General features: G+C 40.9%; 1 protein-coding gene across 3 annotated transcripts in view; it reads right to left on the bottom strand.

Moving 5' to 3' along the window:
- COL22A1 (collagen type XXII alpha 1 chain) overlaps positions 1-24,046 on the bottom strand; it is a 222,545-nt gene that overhangs the window by 9,625 nt on the left and 188,874 nt on the right. For all 3 annotated transcript variants that reach the window (XM_068672709.1, XM_068672708.1, XM_068672711.1), the window contains 14 exons: positions 17,820-17,864; positions 17,307-17,354; positions 15,280-15,393; positions 13,643-13,696; positions 10,937-10,990; positions 10,069-10,122; positions 8,830-8,883; positions 7,450-7,503; positions 6,588-6,641; positions 5,455-5,508; positions 4,739-4,783; positions 3,738-3,791; positions 2,686-2,739; positions 1,296-1,349 (listed from right to left, as the gene is read on the bottom strand). In XM_068672709.1, the coding sequence (XP_068528810.1) occupies positions 1,296-1,349; positions 2,686-2,739; positions 3,738-3,791; positions 4,739-4,783; positions 5,455-5,508; positions 6,588-6,641; positions 7,450-7,503; positions 8,830-8,883; positions 10,069-10,122; positions 10,937-10,990; positions 13,643-13,696; positions 15,280-15,393; positions 17,307-17,354; positions 17,820-17,864 (792 nt within the window). The remainder of the gene's footprint in view (positions 1-1,295; positions 1,350-2,685; positions 2,740-3,737; positions 3,792-4,738; positions 4,784-5,454; positions 5,509-6,587; positions 6,642-7,449; positions 7,504-8,829; positions 8,884-10,068; positions 10,123-10,936; positions 10,991-13,642; positions 13,697-15,279; positions 15,394-17,306; positions 17,355-17,819; positions 17,865-24,046) is intronic.

Below are 24,046 nucleotides of genomic sequence, written 5' to 3' on the forward strand. Positions count from 1 at the left end.
TTTGTGCAGGAAGCGGCCTGGTGAGACCCTGGGTCACCAGCTGACTGTCTAGGTAGGTAATGTGATAACATGATGATGATTAAAAGCTAACCCCTGTTTGGCACTCACAGAGCATTCCAGAACCACAGCAACCTTGGAAAACACATGGGGAGCAACCAAGAAAGCCAAAAAGCAGTAAGAATTGGGAGGAGGGGTTGACACGATAAGAAGAAACGGAGGTTGAAAGGGCAAGAGCGAAGATCTATGGGGTAAGAGGCAATGGCAGTGGTCCCAGCAAGTCAAAAAGAGACTGTGGCAAAGACAAAAAAGCAGAGGATTATTGTCTGTGGAAAGGCTGGCAGACTGCACCACCCAAACCCCACCTGCATGTTATCATCTCCCCATGCACAAAGGTGTTGTTTGCTTCTCTGCAGCCTCATGAGAGAAGACATCCGAGCAGCAAAGCAAAACGTGCTCAGCGCACAAGTTAGTGGCAAGGCTGAGGTTGCTTTATGGTATTGCAAGGGCTGAGTGCCACAAAGGTGAGCAAAATCCCACTACAATTATTTTTTTCAGATTCCTATGCCTTTTGTTTCTGTCTGAATTTACCATCCCAATGAGCTGTAATGTCTAGGTGGTCAAAGAGAAGGAAGAGCCCTGCACTGCAATAGGTGCTGGTGGGCACAAAGGTTCATTTGCATGGGTTTGCTGAATCCTGAACAATTTGCAGCAGAATAACAGAGAAAAAACAACAACTGCTTTCTGTCCTCCTTACAGCCCTTCATTACCACGTTGTTCTTCCACACACAGGATGCCCCCGGGGGATTCATTCTGCTCCGTGATCTTGGTTTACTGCCCACTGCCTGCTCTTTTCCCAAGTGCCTGGGGAGAATTTCTCTACTGCTGCTGTTCCTCCACGGCAGCCTGCCAACTCCCCGAGGCCATCCCCTTCCCTGTGACAACTCTCTGCTGGCTACGCAGTCTCTGCTTGGCAAAATTAAATCAACTTGTAAAGACGAGGCATGCCAATCTTTCCTCCATACCAGGTAATCGATCATTTCCTTTTTTTTCTGTGAACAGATTTGCTGATTAAAAAATATAAAAATAAAAAGATGACCCAGCTTGCAGCTCAATTTCAGGAATATAGCCAAAACTCCTCTGATGTTGTGGCCAGGCAACGATTTTCAGGTCACTGACCTCTACATTCGGACAAAGCAACTTATAAGCTGCTATACATAACCCACTCCATCTATACTTCATCCGTCACCTCTCCTTGATGTAACTGCTTGCTGCAAAGGGAACTTTGTTATACTTACTGGGTTACCTGCTGGGCCAGGCTCTCCTGCAGATCCAGGCAATCCATTCTTGCCCTAGATGAAAAGGAAAAAAGTTTAGTGAAGTAACATATACCACAATCAATAAAAATATCCACATGCTGCTATGCCAGCAGGGATTTCACTAACATCGTCCAACCTCCTCCTTTGGGAGATTACAGAGTAAGGATTTCCTATTTTCAGTCAACCCCACAACTTCTGCATGCCTGAGTGCATGGCTAACCCCATCACAGGATAAAAAGTTATTGCATTCAAGTTGACCATAAAGACCAGGCTTTTTACTGGCAATATTCAGAATCATACCTCGTGCTTACTATTAATCAAGAAACAAAGCAGAGGAAAAAAAAAAAAGAGAAACTGATACTTTGCCCTCCAACATATAAAAACCCAGGTAGCTCTTCTCCAAAGAAGAACATGGCTTGGGGTGGTAATTTTCTTCTCCTCAAACCTTTTTATTCGTTACTACTGTTGTGAAGGGGCACAATACATTAATGACTAATGCCAGCAGTCCAGGAATAATGAGATAAATTACAAGGCAGACAGAGGAGCTCTCCATATGTTCCTACAGTCTAATCTAACCCCCTACCCTCCTAGCTTCAAGGGACCTGCCATTCCAGCTCCTGGCATTGCTGGCTGAATCAGCATTTTGCCCAGATACGGAACATGTTACAGAATTTGTTTCACTAGCATGTCTTCCCAGAAGGAAAAGAAATCACTCTTATTGCAAAATAATAAAGATATGCCCAGTTTCAGTGACTGAGACCTGAATCCAAATTTGGAAAGCTCTGGGTTTTAAGAGAATTGAAGTGCCTGTTAAATTAATAAAAGTAATTTCTCAGACATCCCAAATGACACTTTCTGAAATGTCAACTAAATTGCCATTTCTCCGCTGAAGATGTAATAAAACTCTACATGTGTTCAATTACATAAATCTTTTTCTTGAAATTATGCTTTTTTGTCAGAAAAGAGCATGACAAAAATGAATGGTGTCACATGGACCCCAAATCTCTCAAACAGGGCACCTGCAGTTAGTGTCTACCTTTGAAAACCATATTCTGAGGCTCTGTAAGAAGTGATATGTCAGGGGCAGGTCTGGAATATGAGCATGTCTGACACTGCAGTCCTGGCAGAAATCATTAAACTTTCCCACCAAAGTCAGAAACCAACAATACTTTGCGCTCCTATTAGTTCTCATTGGTTTCCAGCAATATACTTCTGATTTATTTATTTTTTTCCCAAAAAAAGGTAGTGTTTTATCAAACATCACCCTGATTTTGCATAGCATTCTTCCAAACCAGAGGTCTGGGATGCAGAACATCCCCAGTAAACCCAGTGTATTTCCAGAAACTGCTTGTCAGGAGAGAAAACTCACCGGCTGCCCTCTGAGTCCTCGAGGACCCTGTGGCCCTATGGGACCGGTATCGCCCTGAAATGAAGAAAAGTATTCCAGTGAGTGGGAAGTGTCTGATAGGGAGGCAAGCAAAACATCATTTAAAAATATTCCTATTAAATTACATTGTTTGTGTATTAGGGAAAAACAACATTAAAGAAAACCTTCACTACCTCCTTCCAGGTAGTGGAAGACCACTCTTCTGAAGTGTAAACATTTATCACCAAATGCAGTCTGATTACACGCAGAACCCATTAGCATCAGCTGATTTTGAAGCTGGATTCCTCAGGGACCGGACTACATTGTTCTCTCCTGAGCAACCTGCTTCTGTATTCTCTGAGGGGTTTCCCTAGGTCTACCTTCCATTTTACTTTGTAGGGTACCATTTACAGCACAACAGCCTTCCAGTGATACTAGGGGGGTGCAAATGAGAAACCACTTCCCCAAATCCCACAGCAATGGCGTATCAGCCACCTGGTACATTGCTCAGCAGCTGCTGCAGGATCCTTCTTCAGTTATGCTCTCCAGAGACTTTGTTATGTGACTGCATTTGACGTTAATAATGTCAGAGGATCTGTTCGTACCATCTCTCTTTCCTCCGAGCAGCAGCGTCTCATTCCACGAGTATTATATAGATTTTGGTTAAGCTATGTGTGCAGTAAGGTACAGCTTTTGCAGGAGAAGCGTGACGGAACCTGGCCCAGTGGGACCTGCAGAGCGAAGCACAGCTCAGGGAGGAGTGGCAGAAAGCAGGTCCACAGCTACACAGTAGAGCCTGGGATTTAAACAACACAGATCTCTCTGCTTTTCCAAAGATATACCTGACATTTAAGTGTCAGCAGCCGAGTGGTGATAAAGGCTCTCAAATTCCTCGTTACCTTAATGAGCTTTGCACAAATCATTTCCTGTGCACTGCTGCGGTAATTCGCCCTTTATTGCAATTTCTGCAGTTGTTTTTAGGGAGGGGTCACTGTGAATGAAATTTTTCATTTGTCAGGGAGAAGATTAATGGCTGCTCAAAATAGTACACTTACATCCTTCCCTGGTGGTCCCTCGCGCCCAGCAGGACCTGTCGCACCTGGTTCCCCCTGCAATTCAGCAAAAAAGAAAGGGATATCAGCTCAAGGTCAATGACAGGCCAGCAACACCTCTGCAAGTGGTATGGGGTTTCTGCAATATCAGACTGAGCTCAGTGATGACTTTTTAAAGCCATTAAGAGCCTTGTACATCATACATGTCACACAGATTACAAAAATAACTTGGAAGCATCTTCTGAAAGTGATGCATAAGGCACTGCTCCTAGCAGATTTGTTACTGCTACTGCAGTGACTGAAAACCACCAAACTGTTAATGGTATAGAAACTATTGTAAGGAAGAAGGGATGAGGAGCTCTAGCAGTGGATTGCTCAGCTAAGCTCTTCTAAGCAAAGTATTTTCTTTCCCCATGGAAAATCAGAATTACTGAGGCAGAAAGAAGTTCAGTTTTGTTTTCTACTTTCTACACTAGGGAGCATTTTGTACTGCATTGCTCAGAATGGAGAAACCAAGTTCTTATGCAGGACTTGAGTTTTGGGCTTCTTGAGGCACAGGCAAGTAAGCCAAATGGCTAGAAACATTTCTATTCTCATTTCTGTATGTTCGTTTCTTATCTTACTCTGCATGACTTAGGCACTTCTGGAGGAGAGCTGATTCTCATCCAATGGATGCAGTAGCGCTCCTCAACTTGTATGTCAGCATTTGTACCAGTAGGATACAGTATGGAGGCATCCTGTGAATATTGCTCACAAAGGACTATCTCAAAGGACTGTCATTAGAGAGCTCAGATCTACCAGCTGCCTCGCCTTACTCAACAGCAGAACTTCAGCAGAGGGAATGAAAACAGCTGCTGTGATTTTAGGCTGTGGAGTTGTGTTTGAAAACAGCCATGTTAAACACAGGCCCATCATCATTTTCACCTATAGCCCTAGAAAGGTCAACTTCAATTCATAAAACCTTTCTCCAAAAGACCATGATGCATGCAGTGCATGTTGCTTACCCGGGGACCTGGGGGACCCGTGTCTCCTCTCTGTCCTTTGAAACCCTGCAAAAGAGAATGAAATAAACCATCGCCCATTACCATACCACATGGAAGAATGACAATGTTCTATCTAGAATGTGCACTTAATAACTTTCCCAGTTTTCCTGTGGTTACAAGGGACTGGTCAACATGGAGCTGCCATGTGTCAGGCAGCAATTAGGTAAAACAACATCTCGGCGAGATAAAAGTCCTTTCCACAGCTCCTTAGGCTGCAAGACGAAGACTATAGGGTATGTATTCATAGTATGACCAGCCCAAAAAATCATTTAGCTCTTAATTTCATCGTTTCCTTCCTTTCAGGACACATAAGAGAGCACAAGGGCTCCAGGTATGTCCAGGTGTCTGGTAGAAGGGGTGTCATGAGGTTATCTGCTTTAAACTCTAGGTGAGGAACCCAATCTCCTTTAAATTACCCTCACCCAAGTGTAGGACCTTGCACTTAGCCTTGTTGAACTTCATTAGTTTTGCACAGGCCCACCTCTTAAGCCTGTCCAGATCCCTCTGGATGGCATCCCTTCCCTCCAGCACATCAACCACATCACACAGCTTGGTTGCAAACTTGCTGAGGGTGCACCCAATACCTTTGTCCATGTCACTCAGACCTGATCACATCAGTAAGGGTTGTCAGCTGTCTGACAAAAGCTTCCCATCTATAATACAGAAGAATTACCTACCGGTAAGCCTCTGGCACCCTCCTGGCCTGGGAGCCCTGGTTCTCCAGGTTTTCCCTATGGGAAACAATCATGTTCATGTTAACAAGGCTCTCAGGTCCATCCCTCTGCTGTTCAAAATTCTCCCCACTCATACCCTTAGGTATAACGCTGAGAATTGTGATTGCCTGAGGTTTCTCCAGCTGTGTCTGTGCCTGAGTGTGCAAGGACAGCAGTGACAGAGACATTCCCACACATGTCGATCACTGTCATGAGCGCACCCTTTGAATTTCAAAGGCACTTACACCTTTGGACTGGTGTAAATTTACAGTGTTTTTATTTCAGAGGGGTAATGCACACAACTGCAGCAATACCTAGTCAGCACATATAAAATCATTATCTGCACACAGAAACCATGTGTTCTGATGCAAGCACACAGCTGTCTACAGCTTTTGTGACAAACACTGCTCCACTTATTAGTTCCCCTAAATGACTGGGGACCTGGCTCCTTACAGAAGCACCAAGTACCATTTGGCAAAGAGGATGGAAACTCCAGATTCTGCAAGCGCATTTTTCTTCTAACAAATACAGTTGCAAGGAATTATATTCATCTTCTGATTTATTAACATCTCCCTTTGTCTGATATATTAGCATTTCCTTTTGGCTTACAGCTTTATGTCTCTTTCCCCCTCCCCACCCCCCTCAATAAATGCAGGTGTAGACTAAGTAGAGAACAACAAATACAAACCTCTTAATTCTGGATAACAGAACTGTCAGAGAGCAACCCAGAAAAGGGTTCTTTAAAGACAACTCCTCTAAATTTTTTACGCCCAATAATCTTCTCCCTAAAAATTGGATCCTCAAGTTTAATGCACAACCTCCCTTATCTGCAATATTTGCAGTAGTTGGAAAGGTGGAATCACTAGGTTTTAGAGTATTTATGGCAGCTGTAAAAGTAAAAGAACCCAGTTTCTTTTCAAGATTGCTCGTACATGAAAGTTATAAATTGATCAAGACAATATAGTCCTTATGGTGTTAAAAAAAGATGTGCCAAGATTCCCTGCCCCCACTGAGGAGTCCATAGATAGGCAGCTCCAAAAGCAATAACTGGATGTCGTTCATGATTGCCTGAGTGAAACAGCTTTAAATTACATTACCGGTTCCCCAAGAGATCCTGGCTTGCCATCTTTGCCATCATTCCCAGCAATGCCCTGTTAATGAAATGCAAAGCAGAGGATAAAAAGAAGTTTATAGAATAAATTGGAAATTCTTTGTCAGTGTGAAAACTCACAATAGCAAGTGTGTTCCATTGTGGCATTACTTAAGTTTGTCTAGCCCTCCAAAAAGTCTGATATTTCTACAGTTCAGCCATAAACCTGCCCTTGCCACACCACTATAGCAGCACAAACTGTTTCCCTTTTCCATATGGCAGTTCTATGGGGTTTCCTCCTTTTCAGCAAGGTAAGTATGCCAACAGCCTTAAAACAAGATTCTAAAAACAGTTGTTATAAATCATTATAACAGCATTATCTTCAATTAACTAGACTGCTTTGCACTGGAAATAGTTCTGTCCCTATCTCTATTAGGCATAAAAGCCAAAATAAAGTATCGTACTAATATATTTTCCAGAAGAGAAGTGTTTATGCCCAAGATGCACTTGATCTTAAGCAAGTGCAAAGGAATTATTTTAACTATGGGCTGAGATGAAGATGGTATTCCAGGCTATGAATCCTCATGTCCTCATACTGGAGCTATTAGGTGATTTTTCTGCTCTACATAAGAGTATTTATGCCAAAGAACGAGGAGGCAGATGAGGAACAGGCCTGTTTCACATTGGTAATAAACACTTAGATTTAAAGTGATCAAACACAGTGCTCATTGTGTCCTGGATCAAACACAGCACCAATATGGTAGGTACCCTTTAAAGATCACACACAGCATTCAAAGCACCCCAGAAATGTCACCTGTGCTTATAAACAGTTAAATGTACTGAGGGAGAAGGAGCTGAATGGCACTCACTGGAAGTCCTGGCACACCTGGTGGGCCCTGTGGACCTGGAGGGCCATCTTTACCCTGGAAAGAAAGCAGAAACACCGTGGTTCAGACAAGTCATGCAGATGTTTCTCAGATGAAGAACCATCAAATGCTGCATTTGACAAGGGACCACTGTGAAAATCTGGTCTTGCAGCTCACATCATCCCATATACAGGTATAAACCTATATATAGGTTTTCTTGAGTTCATTCCTGCATAAATTGGAAAGTTTTCTTTTAAAGCAAAACATCCAATATTAATTATAAGTTGTTACAGATGGAGAAACCACTAGAATCACTAGTATTTTTTTCTGCAGTTTAATTATATTTAACACTGAGTGCTTCTTGCATGAAGTGTTCAGCCAGAAAATAGAAGGCCTATATTTTATATCTACTGAATCAGCAGTTATGAGAAGTGCCTCATTGACTGTCCCAAGAAAGAAACCCTGTCTTTTTCTACAGGACTGACAAAAGTATCCAACGTCCTTCAAATTATTTCTGCCTTAACCTGCTTTTAAAAAGGGAAGTCCATGTAGTCTCTGTGCTCTCTGCTGGGAGCGCTCACTGATTTCACAACCAGAAAGACCATTACTGGTCCCTTATGATGAAGTTCAGACTGAACAGATGTGCAAAAGGTGTCTTGCTGATTAGGAAACCTTACTCTAGAAATTAATCACAGAATTACAGTCCTAAATCATGCATTACTCCAGGATGGTTCATTTTTCCTTTTCACACTTAAGTAAGCATCAATCAGACTGCCATCAGATTACCCATCTCTCCCAGGGTTTTGTGATGCATTACCATAAAACAGCATCTGAACACCCTTCAAATAAAACAGCAGTAGAAAAATTCTTCATGGACTTCTTGAAGTTTACATCTGTACTCATATTTTCAGTGGTGCCAGGGAATGGTCTAAGGGCCTGGGATCTGAGCAGTCTGTGCTATGGCATTCTTCAAAATGGTGTTGGTTTGTTCTGACAATCCCCAGGCACAATTCAGGTGTTATCCTAGGTCATGAGCCATCCTAACAGATTAAGTCATCCTATTATAGTGACTACAAGATGTTCATAGCAAGTACAGATGGACGAGAGGTACAAAAACCTCCTCAGATGGTAGGCCAAGGGTGCTGCAAAGAGGTCCCATGGACTGGATTTTCTCTCTGGCTAATTTGGAGATCTTTTTGGTGAGTAAACAAAACTTCAGGAACTGCTGCTATTTGTGTGTGTCCTATTTGCAGGTGTAGAAGTGTTTCAGATTGAATAATCTGGGGAGCTTTCAAAGGACATAAGATCAGTTCCAGCTCAGCTTTACTTCACAGAGCTAAGTCTAGGTAAGGCTAGTGGTGTAACACAGAGCGTAGAGCTTACTATGTCTCCTGGGTTTCCTGCTGGTCCTATTGGTCCTGGTGCCCCATCTGGTCCCTAAACAAAACAAAACAAAACAAACAAACAAACAAAAAAAGCAGAAACAACATGAATAATTAAATGAATAATTAACGCATTTTGTATATTTGTGACTGCAATCCCTACCACCCTGGAACTACAAGTAAATGAAAGAGGAAAAAGGCACAGTAAAAGTTGCAGGAAAAAAATGTCTAGGGAAACATCACGATTTATTCTCCTTTGACAGGATCAGTTTTATTTTTCACTAAAAAAATGCTTCTTAAGATGAGCTTGCAGGACTGCAAATGACCCTCAAACAGGGTCCATGTATTGTCCTGGTGGCAAAGCATTCAGCAGGCTCTAGGCACTGCTACCATCTGAAAACAGAATTTTAATCCAATCCTTTTTTCTGGTACCTCCTGTTCTTTAGGTGTTGCAATGTAAATATAGCTTTGAAGAGACTGTGCTGATCCACAGAAAAGATAAAGGCTGCATACCCTTAGCATGGCAGAGCACCACTACTCTGCAAGCAGCAATATGCGTAGTGATGACTATGGGCAAAAAGAAAAGGGTTGGAAAGAAAAGCCTGATCCTCAGGAAAACTCCCTGCTCTTGGAGAGTTTAAGTGAAATATCACAAGCATGAGAGACAAGCTATTCCAGCCTTGATTCTGCAATGACACCCCAGTATTATGCCTTTATAAATACAATGAAGAATCATTGTATTTGTGGAGAGAGTAGAACAAGAAATGAAAAGGACTGTGATGGAATAGGACACATGTAAAAGGCCTCTTAATTCAGAAGTAAACCACAGGATACAAAAACTGGAGAAAAATCTAGTCTCGTACTACTGCATAAAACTGAGAATCAAACCCACTGTTAGATCTGCTGGTTCCAGACTGACAACTTACTCTGCTTATAAGGAAACACCTATGTGCATACTACTAAATAGTCTCTGTGGAAGGGTTTTCATGATCATTGCCTTGTGTAAAGAGAGTGAGTGAAGCTTAGCATCCATTTACAGAGTGAGTTGAAGCAATCAATGAAAAGTGGCTGATGTATTAAATAGCAATTATCATGAGCAGGGAATTCTATGACACTCAGGGGACCATTAGGAACCCACTGGAAAAGGCAAATGCAATGCAGACAGGTGAGAATGTTCCTTGCTGCAACTACCTTTATTAGTAAAATACCAGACCATCTGCTTTGCAACAGAAGAACTTACAGGAGGACCAGGACTTCCAGGAGCCCCTGCAAAGCCAGGCATCCCTGGGTGACCCTGAAAAAAAACAAAAGGAGAGATTTTATACATCGTTCACATTTCAAATTTTATATAAGTTCATTGTATATAAGTTCATTGGTCATTGGGAGGTAAAATCAAAATGAGACAGTTCACAGGGAGCTAGTTATAAGGAAATAATGAACCACAGCTTTTAAAATCAAAGCCTTAGTTTCCAAAACATGCACTTCAGAAATAAATACAGTTACTTTCTCTAATGTGTATTTCATGGTATGTTAACAGGAGGTGAGAGCAAACATTGTGGGACTGGACAAAGCACAAAACCAGGCTGGAAATCGATGCTGTTTAAAATATCCTACAGATCTTATTGAAGATGTGCTGATTTGCACTTTCAACTACTGACTCAGCCCTTGGCAAAAAAAGTGTAAAAGTTTGCTCCAATTTAGACTATTGTCTTTCCTGTGGCATCTCAATCCCTCCTAAAAGAGGCCATCCTTAATCTCATCTTCCAAGATAAATACCAACACTAGCTTTTTTAGCCCAGAGATACATAATTGCCTGGATCTCATCTAGGAATTAGCTGAGGAAATGACCAGAAGTTGGTTACTATAAGGAACTGAATGTATCCAACGTAGAGGTGAGGATCATCTGGGAATCATTTGGGAATCCACCAAAACAAGACAGGGAAATGTTTTGCTGGAGAGGGGAAAGGGAAGCCCATCTGAGGTTTAGCAGCGATGGAGAGCTCCCATCTTCCTCTTCTGTCTCTGGTTCCTCTACCAGCATTATAGTAGCTATTGATGAAGAAGGAGTGACAGTGATGATACTGTTGAAAAGCATACTCAATTTTTACCTGTTCTCCTTTTTCTCCTGCATCCCCAGTTGTACCACGGTCTCCTTTAGCACCCTGATAATGAAAAAAAAAAAAGTAAACAAAGGTCGCTTTAGATTCAGTGTTGTGTCAGCTTTTTGACCTATTTCATAAAGCACTTCGACATTTGCTCATAAAACACAAAAATAAGAATGGAGCCCTGCTTGCTCTCCTCTTAAATTCTGCCCTAGATTTTCTCTACAAATGTTGGAGCTAGGAATATCTGGGAAAATGGTCTTTGAACAGACCCAGTGTAGTCTTTTATATATATATATATTTATATATAGTCTCAGGGATGTGAAGAGGACAGACACATCCTTAAAAACAGACAGGTTGTTAGGCGATGTACTAAATGGGATTTTGGTAAGGCATCATCTAGTCCAAAGAAGGCACCCACAATATGAGCTACCAATCTCCTCTCCCTTCAGGGACAACAGCAACAAAACCAACATTTCTAAGGTGCAGTCAGAAAATGAACGCCCATAAAGTGCCTCTCTCTCCCCATTTCTCTCTCTGTCCTCATGACAACAGAATGGAGGCAACAAACTCAAAAGTAGATGTCCATAATATCAATGTTTACAGTTAGACAAGATAAATCTCACAAAGCAAAAAATGCTGAGATGATAGGGATACAAATTATGAGCTGAACAATGTACAGGATACTAATGAATTGCAGACCATTGAAATGATACTCTGGTTCATTACATGAGAGCTAGGAGACAAGTGGGGAAAGGAGAACTGCTATTTATCAACTAAAATAGGCCTAATTCATATTGCCAGAAGGCATGAAGCAGCTCATGAGCAAAGATCTGCAGTTTCACGACTCAATTTCAGAATGGGACCTTGTACCAGTTTACATGATGTGGGAAAGGACAACTTACTGCATTTTCAAAAGTGCTCTGTGGGTCTTCCCCCACTAGGAGCCTTCTCATATATATGGAAAAAGTCACAATGACAGTTATGTCTTCGCAACCTTCTCAAAAGTTTTACAGTATTTTCTCTTACCATTTACCAACTCTGTGAATTTGCTATTTTACTAAATATTAAACTGTATATGTGCAGAATATAAAAATCAAATAATTGATATTCTAAATGAATGAAATTAGACTATTTATCAAATATTTAACTTTATATTCTGTACATGTACAGTTTAAAATTGGTCTTACTATTTCAGCTAAACAATCTCAGAAGCTGTTGAGAGCCTCTGGTAAGGGACTTGGGGTTGTTAAGCCTGGAGAAGTGAAGGCTCCGGGGAGACCTTACAGAGGCCTTCCTACTAGAGGGCTACAGAAAAGCTGGGGAGGGTCTCTGTCAGGGAGTGAAGTGATAGGGCAAGGGGGAATGGCTTTAAACTAAAAGAGGGTAGATGTAGATTAGATAAAAGGAAGAAATTATACACTCAGAGAGTGGTGAGGCACTGGTACATGCTGCCCAGAGAAGCTGTGGATGCCCCATCCCTGGAGGTGCTCAAGGCCAGGCTGGATGGGGCTTAGGGCAACCTGATCTGGCATGAGGTGTCCCTGCCCATGGCAGGGGGGTTGGAATTAGGTGATCTTCCAATCAAACCATACTATGATTCTATGATCCAGTCTTGCTACCCTGACCTACACTTTTCCATAGCACTCAGTAAAGCAGCAGATGAGGTATGCCTCTGGCTGCATGGGTTTTCTGCCAGTTATTGTCTTTATGGGGTGCTAATTCTTTTGAAAATTTCATGTACTGTCATTTTGACCAACCTCATATTTGCTTTTGAGACTCTACTGCTCACCCCCAATATACTTTTAATTGCAAGATATAAAGTTAATATATATGAATCTTTATTAGCTTTTCCTACATTCTAATAAACGCAAATACAAAGATGTTAAAATAGCAGAAGCTGTTTTAGACAGTAGGTCAGGATGCAGGAAAGTATAGAGGGAACCGTGGTTCTCATACCTTATCTCTCTCTCCATTAATTTGTTTTGATTTGTTTCACATTAGATAGCTGTAAGGGTTTTGACTCTGACCAGGCACTGGCATTATGAGCAGACTGATGACAGAACTATTAATGGGAAACACTGGAAATGTGACATTATTTTAATCCTACAGACATTGTGTTCGATGTTGGCCTATGTCCATGAGGCAGAAACATAGAGACGAAACAAGTGATTCTTCCTACAGCGTATTTCAGGGAATATTCAGAGTCTGTGGAAAAAGCAACCATGAAAGATAGTGTATTTGGAGTCCAGCAGCCCATTGAGTCACCCTTTAATTTAAAGGGATTCAAGCATATGGAATTCATACTGGAGAGGATCATTCAGAGGGACTACTGCTAAGGTTTTAATTTCTTCCTCACCTGATATGGATTCACATTTACTCTAAGGTCTTTCTCTCTCATTAAAATTACAATGAAATGAAATTCATTCAAGAATCAATCAGAATTCTTCTGTTTTATTTTTTGTTTGTCTGTTGGCTTGTTTTTGTGGACAGAGGGATGGCAGATGACCGTAGTTAAATGAAGAAGTGTTCATGTGGAGAGCTGTACAGTTTTATGTGCCTGTAGTACTACAGTGAATCGCCAGTACAGGGCTCACCCAAGAGGTCAGTCCTACCCCTTTACACAGGGATGGGTGCCACCAAGATCCTGTGTCAGCCAGAGCACTAACTAATCACAGAAAGGTTCTGCAACAACAAAGAAAATGAACCAACCTTTGGACCATCCAGCCCAGGTGGGCCTGCAGGACCTCTTGGACCAGCATTTCCCTGCAATGCAGAAGAGGTAAATACTAGTGTTTTGTTCTGTTTTGTTTTGTTTTTGTTTGTTTGTTTTCTTTTTTGTTTTTTTTTTCTCCCAATCAGGAGGGCAGAGCATGTCAGCATTTGCCCCTCAGTTGGGGCCAATGCTTCAGTATGGCTTCAAACAGATTTGTCAGCACATATCCCTGTGGGTTAACACACAACAATGTCTAACACTGTAGGTGGGTCTTTCCCCGACAAACTACACCTTAGGAAATATTTGTGGTTGTACTGTATATGTCCATTGGTAACAGCCTTGGCCACTGCTGAAAACACAAGACCTCAGGTGGAAATCATAACAATAGTACCAGGCAAGGATTAATTACAAGGGAATCTCCTTTCTGAGTAAGCCTTGAACCTCTCTTGCATGGTACAGTATGGTCAAGATGATGATTAATTAGAATAAAGACTTTCTCCATGTGTTTTTTTTACAGGAGCGACTGTTTTCCTGGGACAGTAAGGACTGTATTTTCCTCTCCCAAATTCCTTCTTGCAGTTTAAATGGGATGCATCAGTGGATAGATGGGCCAAATTCTCAGTTAGACCTCAAACTTTTTCATTAGCTTACATCCACTTAATAGAAGCATAAAGATCCACTAGCATGATGGATGGAGGAAAACTGAAACTGAGAACATTAGAAGAGCCTTTGATATGAGATATGAATAATACAGGATCTCTGGATAGTAGAGAATCATCACTTTTCCTCTCACCCTGACAGTCTACTCACTCTGACAGTCTACTGAAGAGCTTAAGGGATTAATTTCAATATGTGTTATTTATTAAAAATCCTTAACCCCCTTCCTTTATTTCAAGACCTCTGCAAAATTTGTGTCTCTTAAACTGCAGCTACTTGTAACACTTTCCATCAGATATCCTTGTAACCACAGAAAATCCACATAATGATCATGGACCTATCAGTAGTGGACTCTGCTCACTGCTCAGTCACTGCTCTCTATTTCCTTCTTACACACCACTGCTATTTCTCCTTCTGATCTACGAGCACAACCTATGCCTGCTAGGTTACGGGTTGGACCAGATGATCTTTGAGATTTTTTCCAACCTGAATGATTCTATGATTTGGTATCTCCCACAGAGTAAATGGTGTGCAGGAAAAAAGTTACTTTGCAGCTCTTAAATTTTTTAGTGTTCTAGGACCCAGCAGGTCCAGAGCTCTAAGCTCTGAATTACAGAATTGTGGAACACTTCAACCACTTCAGCTCCCATGCTCCCATGCATTTTACGAGGCTCAAAACGTGCCAAAAGGAAAAAAAAAAGAAAAAAAGAAAAAAAGAAAAGAAAAAGTAAGCGCTACTATTTAGGTCCTTCTAGTACAGAAAAAGCCAAGGATACTTATGTCACCATAAGCAGAGATGGCCTTGGCCTATCTACAGACACAGCAGCAACTGAAATCCAGTCCATTGACTTCACAGATATCTACAACAGATTCAGTACATTGTCACTGAAAAAAAAATATAAACCATGTAAAAATATTGTAAGAAAAAACGGGTTAAACCACATCCAAGGAAAGACCATTTCCCTAGCTTTCTTACCATTTTCCCATCCTGCCCGTCTCTACCTGGTGGTCCTCGGAGACCTTTATCACCTTTGAAGCCTGGAATGCCTGGTAGTCCTGGTGGGCCAGGAGGGCACTCAGTGCACACATCCTACAAGAAAACATTAATAAATAAATTAGAAACAGACTGAAGACATCCAGTACAACCTGCAGACACCCAGTATGAATGCAGAAGTGTAAAGCTAGCATAACCTGTAGGCCTTTGCATTTTGACCACGTTGGGGATGATCTGGATTATTTTAACGTACAGAATTGAAGTAAGGTTAGGGTGGAGGACAGTGAGGGTCAGCTGCTAAGATCACACAGGCTCCCATGGGAAGTTTCCTATCATAAATGGGCAACTAACTGATCATGAAAGGTTAAGTAACTGAGGAAATGAGGAGATCAGGCAGCCACAAAGCAACACTACCAAGAAGAGCTTTGTTTTGAAGCTACAAGACTTGTAAGCTGTGACTCTACACCAGTTGGAAAGAGTCGAGTTACTGTTATGGGGGCAGACTGCTAGTGAACACTGTGCCCCTTTGCAGCACAGTGCCAGAAAGAGCATTCCACAAAGGAAACTATTCAGAAACTAGTCTGGCCAAGAAGAATTCATCTGCTGCAGTTCATGATGACCAAGTGAATATCGCAGTGTCCTGGCCTAATTCTGTCATGGAGAATTACAACCTCCCTCCTTCAAAAACTCTTTGAAGGATTATCTCTGTAGTCGTCACATTTCTACTACCCTTAAGGAATGAAATACCATGTGGATGGCATTTCCATTTCAAAGATAGACTCCCTTCAGCAAAAGCGGAGTGAAACCTGGTTACAAGAGAGAGCATAGCCCAGCAGACAGGACTTCAGGTCCGCTTGGTACAGCTCCCAGCTCCATCAGTGATCCATTGTGAAATTGTGAGGGAAAATGTCCTTTTAAACCTCAGTTCCTTCATGCATATTGTTCTACTTAAAAAAAAAAAAAAAAAAAAAAAAAAAAGAGCTTGAGAGACACCCAGAACGACAGAGCCTTAATTTCATCTGGGATCTTAAGTACTGCTCTATGTAAACTGCACCAATGTGGAGTAAAAAAGCACCAAACAGAACAAATATGCAGGGTGTACAGGTGCGTTGACCTAATCAGCATAATCAAAGGATGAAAACATAGGAATATCATAATGACATCCCATACTCCACAAGCACTCTGTTGCTATTGTCCTGATCAGAAATCCTAAACATTGCAATACAGTGAATTCTCCAGAAAAATACTCAAAGAAAGAGAGCTCTTCAATGAAGGTATTTCACAGCAGCAATCTTAAAAAGTTCTTTTTGTTAATAGAGTTAGTAAAAAATAAAATAAATAAAATAAAATAAGGTTTCTTTTAATCAATAAGAAAGGATTTCGTGCTATTTCCCAAGCCTGCTTAAAAATCCTCCAACTCAGCCCATGTAAATCTTTAAAGATTTTGCAGTCAGCATCTATCAAGTACTGACTCATTTCCCAGGCAACGGTCTACATGGAGAGTAAAAGCAGACAGACAGATGGCCCCTTTTGAAACACGAGTGCAGCTGGGGTTAATTACCTGCATACTCTTAGGTGCGCCATGCAAATTGACTTCGCACCCACAGTTCAAACCTACTCTAGTCACTGTTGCAGGTGTACATGAAACATCAGCCATTTGATTACAGTGATTTCCATTTCCTGCTTTAGGTAATACTTCTTGACAGTATTTATTTCTCTGTGGAGGTATAGGCCTGTCAAAGAGCTGGAAAAGTCACAGAGCATTTGCAACAGACACCACATTACAAATGTCTTTGTAGGCCACGTCACTACTGGGAATTGTCAGAAAGCACTGGATTTTGATCTCCAACACATTCTTGTGTGTCCCAACAGCAATGCAAGCAATTTTCAAGGAATTTTTAACCTCTGGCAGAGTGTTTTAAGGAACTTAAAACTCTGACACTCCATCACAGGAGGTTAGTCAGGTTTGAACCAAGCATAAACCCCCACCATGCTCAAATGCTGATTACCTTTACTAAGAGATTGATGTCCTCTGGAGAGAGCAGGGGTGGGGAACCCTGTGGAATGAGAAATTAATTATCTCAGGCAACTTTAAAAGGCATCAAAGTAAGAAATTTTCCTGAATGTGCCTAAGGCCTGGCTTCAATTTGGGCCAAGACCATACATGCTCCTTTACATTATCAATATACTTCACCATGTCTGAGATGAGTTGAGCTCTTTGCATTCTTGCTCATGTTCTTGCATATTGTACTGCAGAGTAGTGTTAAAAAATTGGCTTTAAAATTTTGTCTTTTATTTGCATGCAGGCCATCCAGTTATTTACATACTGTTCAAAAACCATCACAGATATTTTCACCTTAACACTTTAATGGTTTTTAGTATTTTTCCTGAGAAGAGCATCAAGGAAAAAGCACTGAACTGGACTTGAGGTGACATATACAGGTGCAAACTGAGATAAAACAGAGAACAGAACAACAGTAGGACATCTTTTGGGGATGTAACATAGAAGTGAAGTTACGTACTGGTTTTCCAGGAGGTCCTCTTTCCCCTGGATTTCCAGGTAGACCCTACAAGTCAAGAGAAAAACAAATCTTGAAATCACACACTAACCCCCTGGTTGCTCCCACACTCTGCTGACTGCTCTGGGCTAACATATATTACTGCTTTCTGCCACCAAGCACCACTGCTCTTTGAATGTGGCACACAGTCAAATCTTTTAACTACTACTTACAACTTTAAAAGTGTTCTCTCTCCTTCTCCTTTTTTTTTTTTTTTTTTTTTTTTTTCCCCATTTCTTAATCACTTCTTTGCACTTCATCCTAAATCTCACTTATCTACAGTATGACCAGGTCAAGTTCATCTTAGCCACACAACAACTGAAATTGCTGTGGCATGTCTTCTGGTCCCAGGAAACACTACGAACTGCAGTAGTGTGAAGGATGAAGCTTTAAATCCCTGAAGACAGTTGTAAAATGAAAAATTGTGGCCCTTCTTTGCATGTACCTTGTACCTGAAATAGCAGTAAGCCTTTTATATTTTTTTTCCTCCACATTTTTTAAAATAGAAAAACCAGAATTGGAAGGGATCCACAAGGATCATACTATCCATCACCTGGCTTCACACAGGACCACACAAAAATCAGACCATGTATCTGAGAGCGTTGTCCAAACACTTATTGAAATCTAGCAGGCTTGGTCCCAGTGCCCAACCACCTCTGGGTGCAGAACCTTTCCCTAACCCCCAGCCTGACCCTCCCCTGTCCCAGCTCCATGCCATTCCCTCAGGTCCTGTCGCTGACCCCAGAGAGCAGAGCTCAGCATCTGCCCCTCCGCTCTGCCTTCGCTCTGCCTTGGATGGGGAGAGTATTTTTGTAGGTTTTCATGAGATGAAGATAAAGAAATGAGCAGCACCCTTACAATTTAAGATGCAAGAAATCGTGGTTTGGAAGAGGACCCCCAATGGGAATCTCTTTCCTGGAATTAGCAAGTCATTAATTTGTTAAACAAACAAACAACATTTTTTTGTTGTCGTTGTTGTTGTTTTTTGTTTTTTGTTTTGTTTTTTTTTGAATCTTAGCATAAAGTAATACTCATATGGGGAACTGAATCTCTTGAACAGGACAGTTGGTTCTCGTCCAGATAGTGACAGAAATAGTTTGCAGTGGCATTTTCAGTTGGACTGGGTGAGATTTCCCAAAATCATTCTCAGCTAAATTCCTCTATCAAGCTACTGCGTAACTACTCCAGCACAACCAAGATCCACTGCTGTTGATTATCTTAAACTACATACAAAATACCTTCTAACTATTTTAACATCATACAAAAAAGTTTGTCCTACATTACCACTATTGCACTTGCAGAACAGTTTCCACTGACTACTTAAAAGTACCTCAGCTTTGCTCGGTTTGGTTGCTTCTGCAATAGCACCCACCTGGGAAGGTCTCTGGGACAGTGCCAGATTCCTCACCCAGGACATTAATCAACAGCAGTAGTGCCTATTAATCGGCCTAGGCTCTTCAGGGGCTGTCTAGGGAATCATCCGAGACTACCCAAAATTTTCACCTGGAAAGCTGCTTTAATAATTAGTCAAATGCTTTATCAGGAAGGGGATTAGGAGTTATGTCAATCACCTTGTCTTGAGTCGGTCCACTGTCTCCCATCAGTCCATTGTAGTATTTATGCAGGCAACCAGATGGGAAGTTCTTGGGCTGCCTGGGGAATTAATGACTTAAGTGCACTGGCTGAGCACACAGGCACAGTTGTGATACTCTGCTGCACTCTCGTTACAGCTATAGGGCAAAACTGAATTTGATCCTTGTATCTCACTCATCATTTAAATTCTCTACCCCTTATCAGAGGAAAGAGAAAATGGGAAACTCTTGGTTGCACTTTTCCTATGTCTACATTAAACACCTCTGAGCAAGCAACAACCACTCAGTTACCTTGAATTTCTAAGAGATGAATGGTAAATATAAACTGATGTGGAGCCAAAGTGGAACTGAAGTGGTATTGAAGTCCATGAATGAAAAGATGGCCTCTTGAGGAACTAAACCCTCCACATGTAAGAATCAAGAGAAGGTAAGGTGTAAAGGAGATTGTCGGTTCATAATTCCCCACAAATTCTGGAGAACTAAGGAAATATGAGACAACTTTACAACCATTTTCAAGTTTTGCTGTTTCTACAGAGAGCTTTGTGGTTGTTATAAGACTGTGGGATGATCCCAAAGCTCCTTTTGTTCCACAATCACTAATCTTCAGGCCATGCTTTTGACATCCTCTTCAACTGCTTCTCAAATTGGGAACAGGATTGCCTAAATACCAGCTGTGCAGACCTTATATTCCCAGATCTGCTTTGTTCAGGAAGGTTCACACAGCACTTACTTTAAGGAGTTCAACAGAAAGTGAAGACTTGAGCTACGAGAATTATCCTGGATCAGAAAGCAACATAGAAAAGCCAATATAGAAATGTGTTTTATGCTATTAAAGTAGTTATAAAAAAACTATTTCTACCACCAGGCCCACTGACAACCTTTTGCTTAGGCATCTAAGTATGACACAGTACTAGAGGTAGAATTTGAGCATTTAAGGAAGTTTTATTTAAAGAAGAGTAAAGGAAGATACTTTTTTGTTATGAGAAAAGAAACATGAGAAGAGAGCAATTAAAACTGAAATCCTTGGAAATATTTAAGCATAGCTGTGATATCCACATGACATCAGAATGCCTTGAGACAAAGAGATGAACCTATTTTCTTGAAAACTGTAAGATGTGGAGTGGTAATGTCTCTTAACAGGATGCAAGTAAGACAGGAGGAGAAATTAAGCTATGTGCCATGGCTGCCAAATCTGAAAACTACAGTGTCCCCAGGAAAAGCCAAGGAGTTGAAAGGTACAAGACTGTAAAAACAGAGTCTACATTGAAGAAAGCTTGTCTGAGCTGAACGGAACAAATCAGACGTAGGACACCGGCACTTCAGCATGTTGCATTATTGCAGAGCATGCAATGGAAATCAGAGTACAAAGCAGAGAAAAGACTGCTGAGCTATTCAGGCCTGGAGTTAGAAAAGGCTGACGGTCCATAGCAAGCTGCAAACATCACTCAGAGCTGGCAGAAAATGGTAGAAGGAAGGCATGGAGTATAACTGCACCTGACAAGCTGACTATCAGGGGTGGAAACTGGAAAAGAGAAAGAGAAGAGGAGGACTCTAAAGAGTCTACCCCAAAAAACTACTTGGCTTTGAAAAACAGAACTGCTAATGTGATGTGAGAACATGCAGACTCAAAGAAACACCACTATTTGGAATGCTCACAAAGCTCAACCATTTTCAGGAGTTCACATCCAACAGTGGCTGATACAGATTAGGATAACAAATACCAGTGGCACAGCAGTGCAGGAAAAAACAGACACCAATGAGGAGGTGTGATACACAGGATCCAGAGTACTCAACTGGCCTGCAAAATCTGACACACACAAATGGGCCCAAGCTGAGAATGGGTGGAAGCTGTGTAAATGACACACTGAAAAATGATGCTTGGGCAAATGATGCATGTGAAAATAAAAGAAAGAGAAAAATTATAAGGAAGCCAGCCACAGTAAAATTGAAGGCTAATGGTGGGGAAGTGCTATTACAAGATAGACAACTAAACATAAAATGCAATAACTTAAGAGTATTCTAATTTCCATGAATAAAAACACAAAAGGGGTGTTAATAAATGTAATTTGATTTGGCATTCATGAACTCTAAACCAAACACAAGAATTCCTTGGAACTGGCCTTCTAACTATACAGGAAAACAAACCCCAGACCAGAAAACTCTGCTTTTCGAATCCAATGGCAATAATGTATGCATACACAAAGTTTTTGTAATTACACAAATAAATGCAGGGGAAGATTAGCTTCCCAGTAATATTGGAATGTAGTTATCAGTAATAATTAACATAATTAAAAAGTGATTAATTCAGTGGTTATGTTAATTAAAATTATCATAATCAAAATACAGTAAGACCCTATTAAACAGGTGCCATCACTGTTAATAGCAGGACAAGAGAATTTGTCATTCATACTGTATTTTAATCTAAAGGAGCTAAGTAGGTATGTTGGACGGAAACATTTTCTCTCCCAGCAGACAGGCAGAGGAGAGTGGATATTTCCAGATAAATGTGTAGAATTATTTTCTGCAGTTTTCAGAGCATAAGACAAAGCTGGCCAATTTCGCTGAAGAAGGTACTTAAGGCTAGGCTTTTTTAATGGTTGATATAGGAATACTGCCAGCTTAAAATGTGCTTTTTTTTTCAAAAGCAAGTAAAATTAATATTTGAAGTAATAGAAGGAATGAAATTAGGCATATAGTAGTCCTTTTATTGAGCAAAGTAGTCCAACCATAGGGAACAACAAAGAACATAAAAAGCCTTCATTTTTCAGGCTTTAAGAATTGAGGCTTTAGTTAACCAGGAAAAAAACTTAAGAGAGAAGGAAACAATGTATATGGGCCAAAGAAGCCATAAAAAAATTAAGCAGCAGATCTTTCTGTTCCTGCTTTGTCCCAGAAGAAGAAACTGTGGAGGGATTTATGGACATAGTGGACTCTGGAGAATAGTTCATACAAATAAACACCAAGCCTTATGCTAAGAGTAGCAGAACAAAGCCAAACCATAACTGTAAATGTGGGCAAGGATTTTCAAAACCTAAGTTTTAATAAAGCAACATACTGTCCTGAGAACTCTTGATATTTGATCAAGTTGCCAACAGATGTTTCAAAAGATAACCTTGGGCAGCGCTATTGTAAAAAATATGGCACATGCTTTTAGGACAATAGAAAGATGCAAAGATGCAGTTATATGAAAAACAAACAAACAAACAAACAACCTTTTCCTATTGGAGATGATTCTGGTCAAAGCTACTGCAAAGGAAGTATTTACTTTTTCACTTCCCAAAATACAACTGTGAATCTGATTTTACAGCACCAGAGTAAACAGCAACATATAGCAGGCACGATTCCAAAAGCTGATGATTCTGCAGCTGGAAAAATAAGCCTAGAGAATAGCCTAGTGTATGTAAATGTGGTGTAGAAGATTTAGATTTATTCAGTCTCAGAAGAAAAAAAAAAAAAAAAAAACACAAAAAACATGGAATACATTTGCAAGGACCTCAGCAAAAGACGAGACACTGAGACAAGTCGTTAATGCTGTTGCCACTGAATGGCTTGGGAATTACACGGCAAGTTCATATTAGCAATTCAAATCAGAGCTTTTCTAACCAATGACATACACTATAAAAACAAGAGGATACAAAAATGGCTATGCTTCAAAGAACACAGGAATGCTACATTGATATAGAAATGTGCTAAAGCAGAACCAGAAATCCTTTGTACTAGTCACAAATGAAAGTGGAGATAAAGAAACTGGAAATTCATGATCTTGTCAAACTAGATACCCCTGCTGTTCTACCAGGAAATGTCGGAATGTGCACTGTAGTTACATTTATACATCCTGAAACACAGGTAAAATTGCTTAACAGGTGATCAAGCAGAATACAGAGAGCTCCTAATAGACATATTGAATGCAATTAAAACAGTTAGTGTAATAGAGGATGTGCTTTATAAGTACCATAAGGAATGTTTCCGCTTGGGTAATTTTCTGCTGGAAAAAGGAGATACTTAAAGACCGTAGTACTGCCTCTTCAAGAGCTGACCAGCCAATGCTGATCTGAGCAGAGACAGAAAGAGACTCAGAAATGTTGGCTCTGGCACTGTCCTCATGCACAGTTGTAATAAACCCATCTATTGCATCTCCTGTTTAAAACCTCTTGATTAAAAAATTCAAACATCTGAGACAAGGCAGAGAGTTAGAGGGGCAGTCAGAGGCAGGCAGCAAGAGGGGTCAGCTTTCCAGCTGGGAGTCTGCCATATTCCTTTCTATCCCTCAGCACCATGACTCAACCATGGAGATGGCAGCAGTGAGGAAAACGCACTGAGAGGAGGTTAAAGTGTCATCTCTCAAGCTCAGTAGCAGCAGCAAAATGAGCTCATAAAAAGCTTTTTTAATGGCTGTGGCCCTACACTTATAGAAATATTACAGGTTACCTACCTCAGAGGCTTCCAAGAAGTTCCTAGAGGGCTCAACTATCGTCCTTTTCCATGGTAGGATCATTCCCTAGTGTATGCTGCCAACCTGGGTCTCTGGTGTCATTTTAAACTAATAGTTCAGTGGTAAAGTCCACCACTTCCCTTGAAAGGTTACTCTGCCTATTTTTT

This window comes from Anas acuta, chromosome 2, assembly GCF_963932015.1.
Source record: "Anas acuta chromosome 2, bAnaAcu1.1, whole genome shotgun sequence".
Classification (NCBI taxonomy): Eukaryota; Metazoa; Chordata; class Aves; order Anseriformes; family Anatidae; genus Anas; species Anas acuta.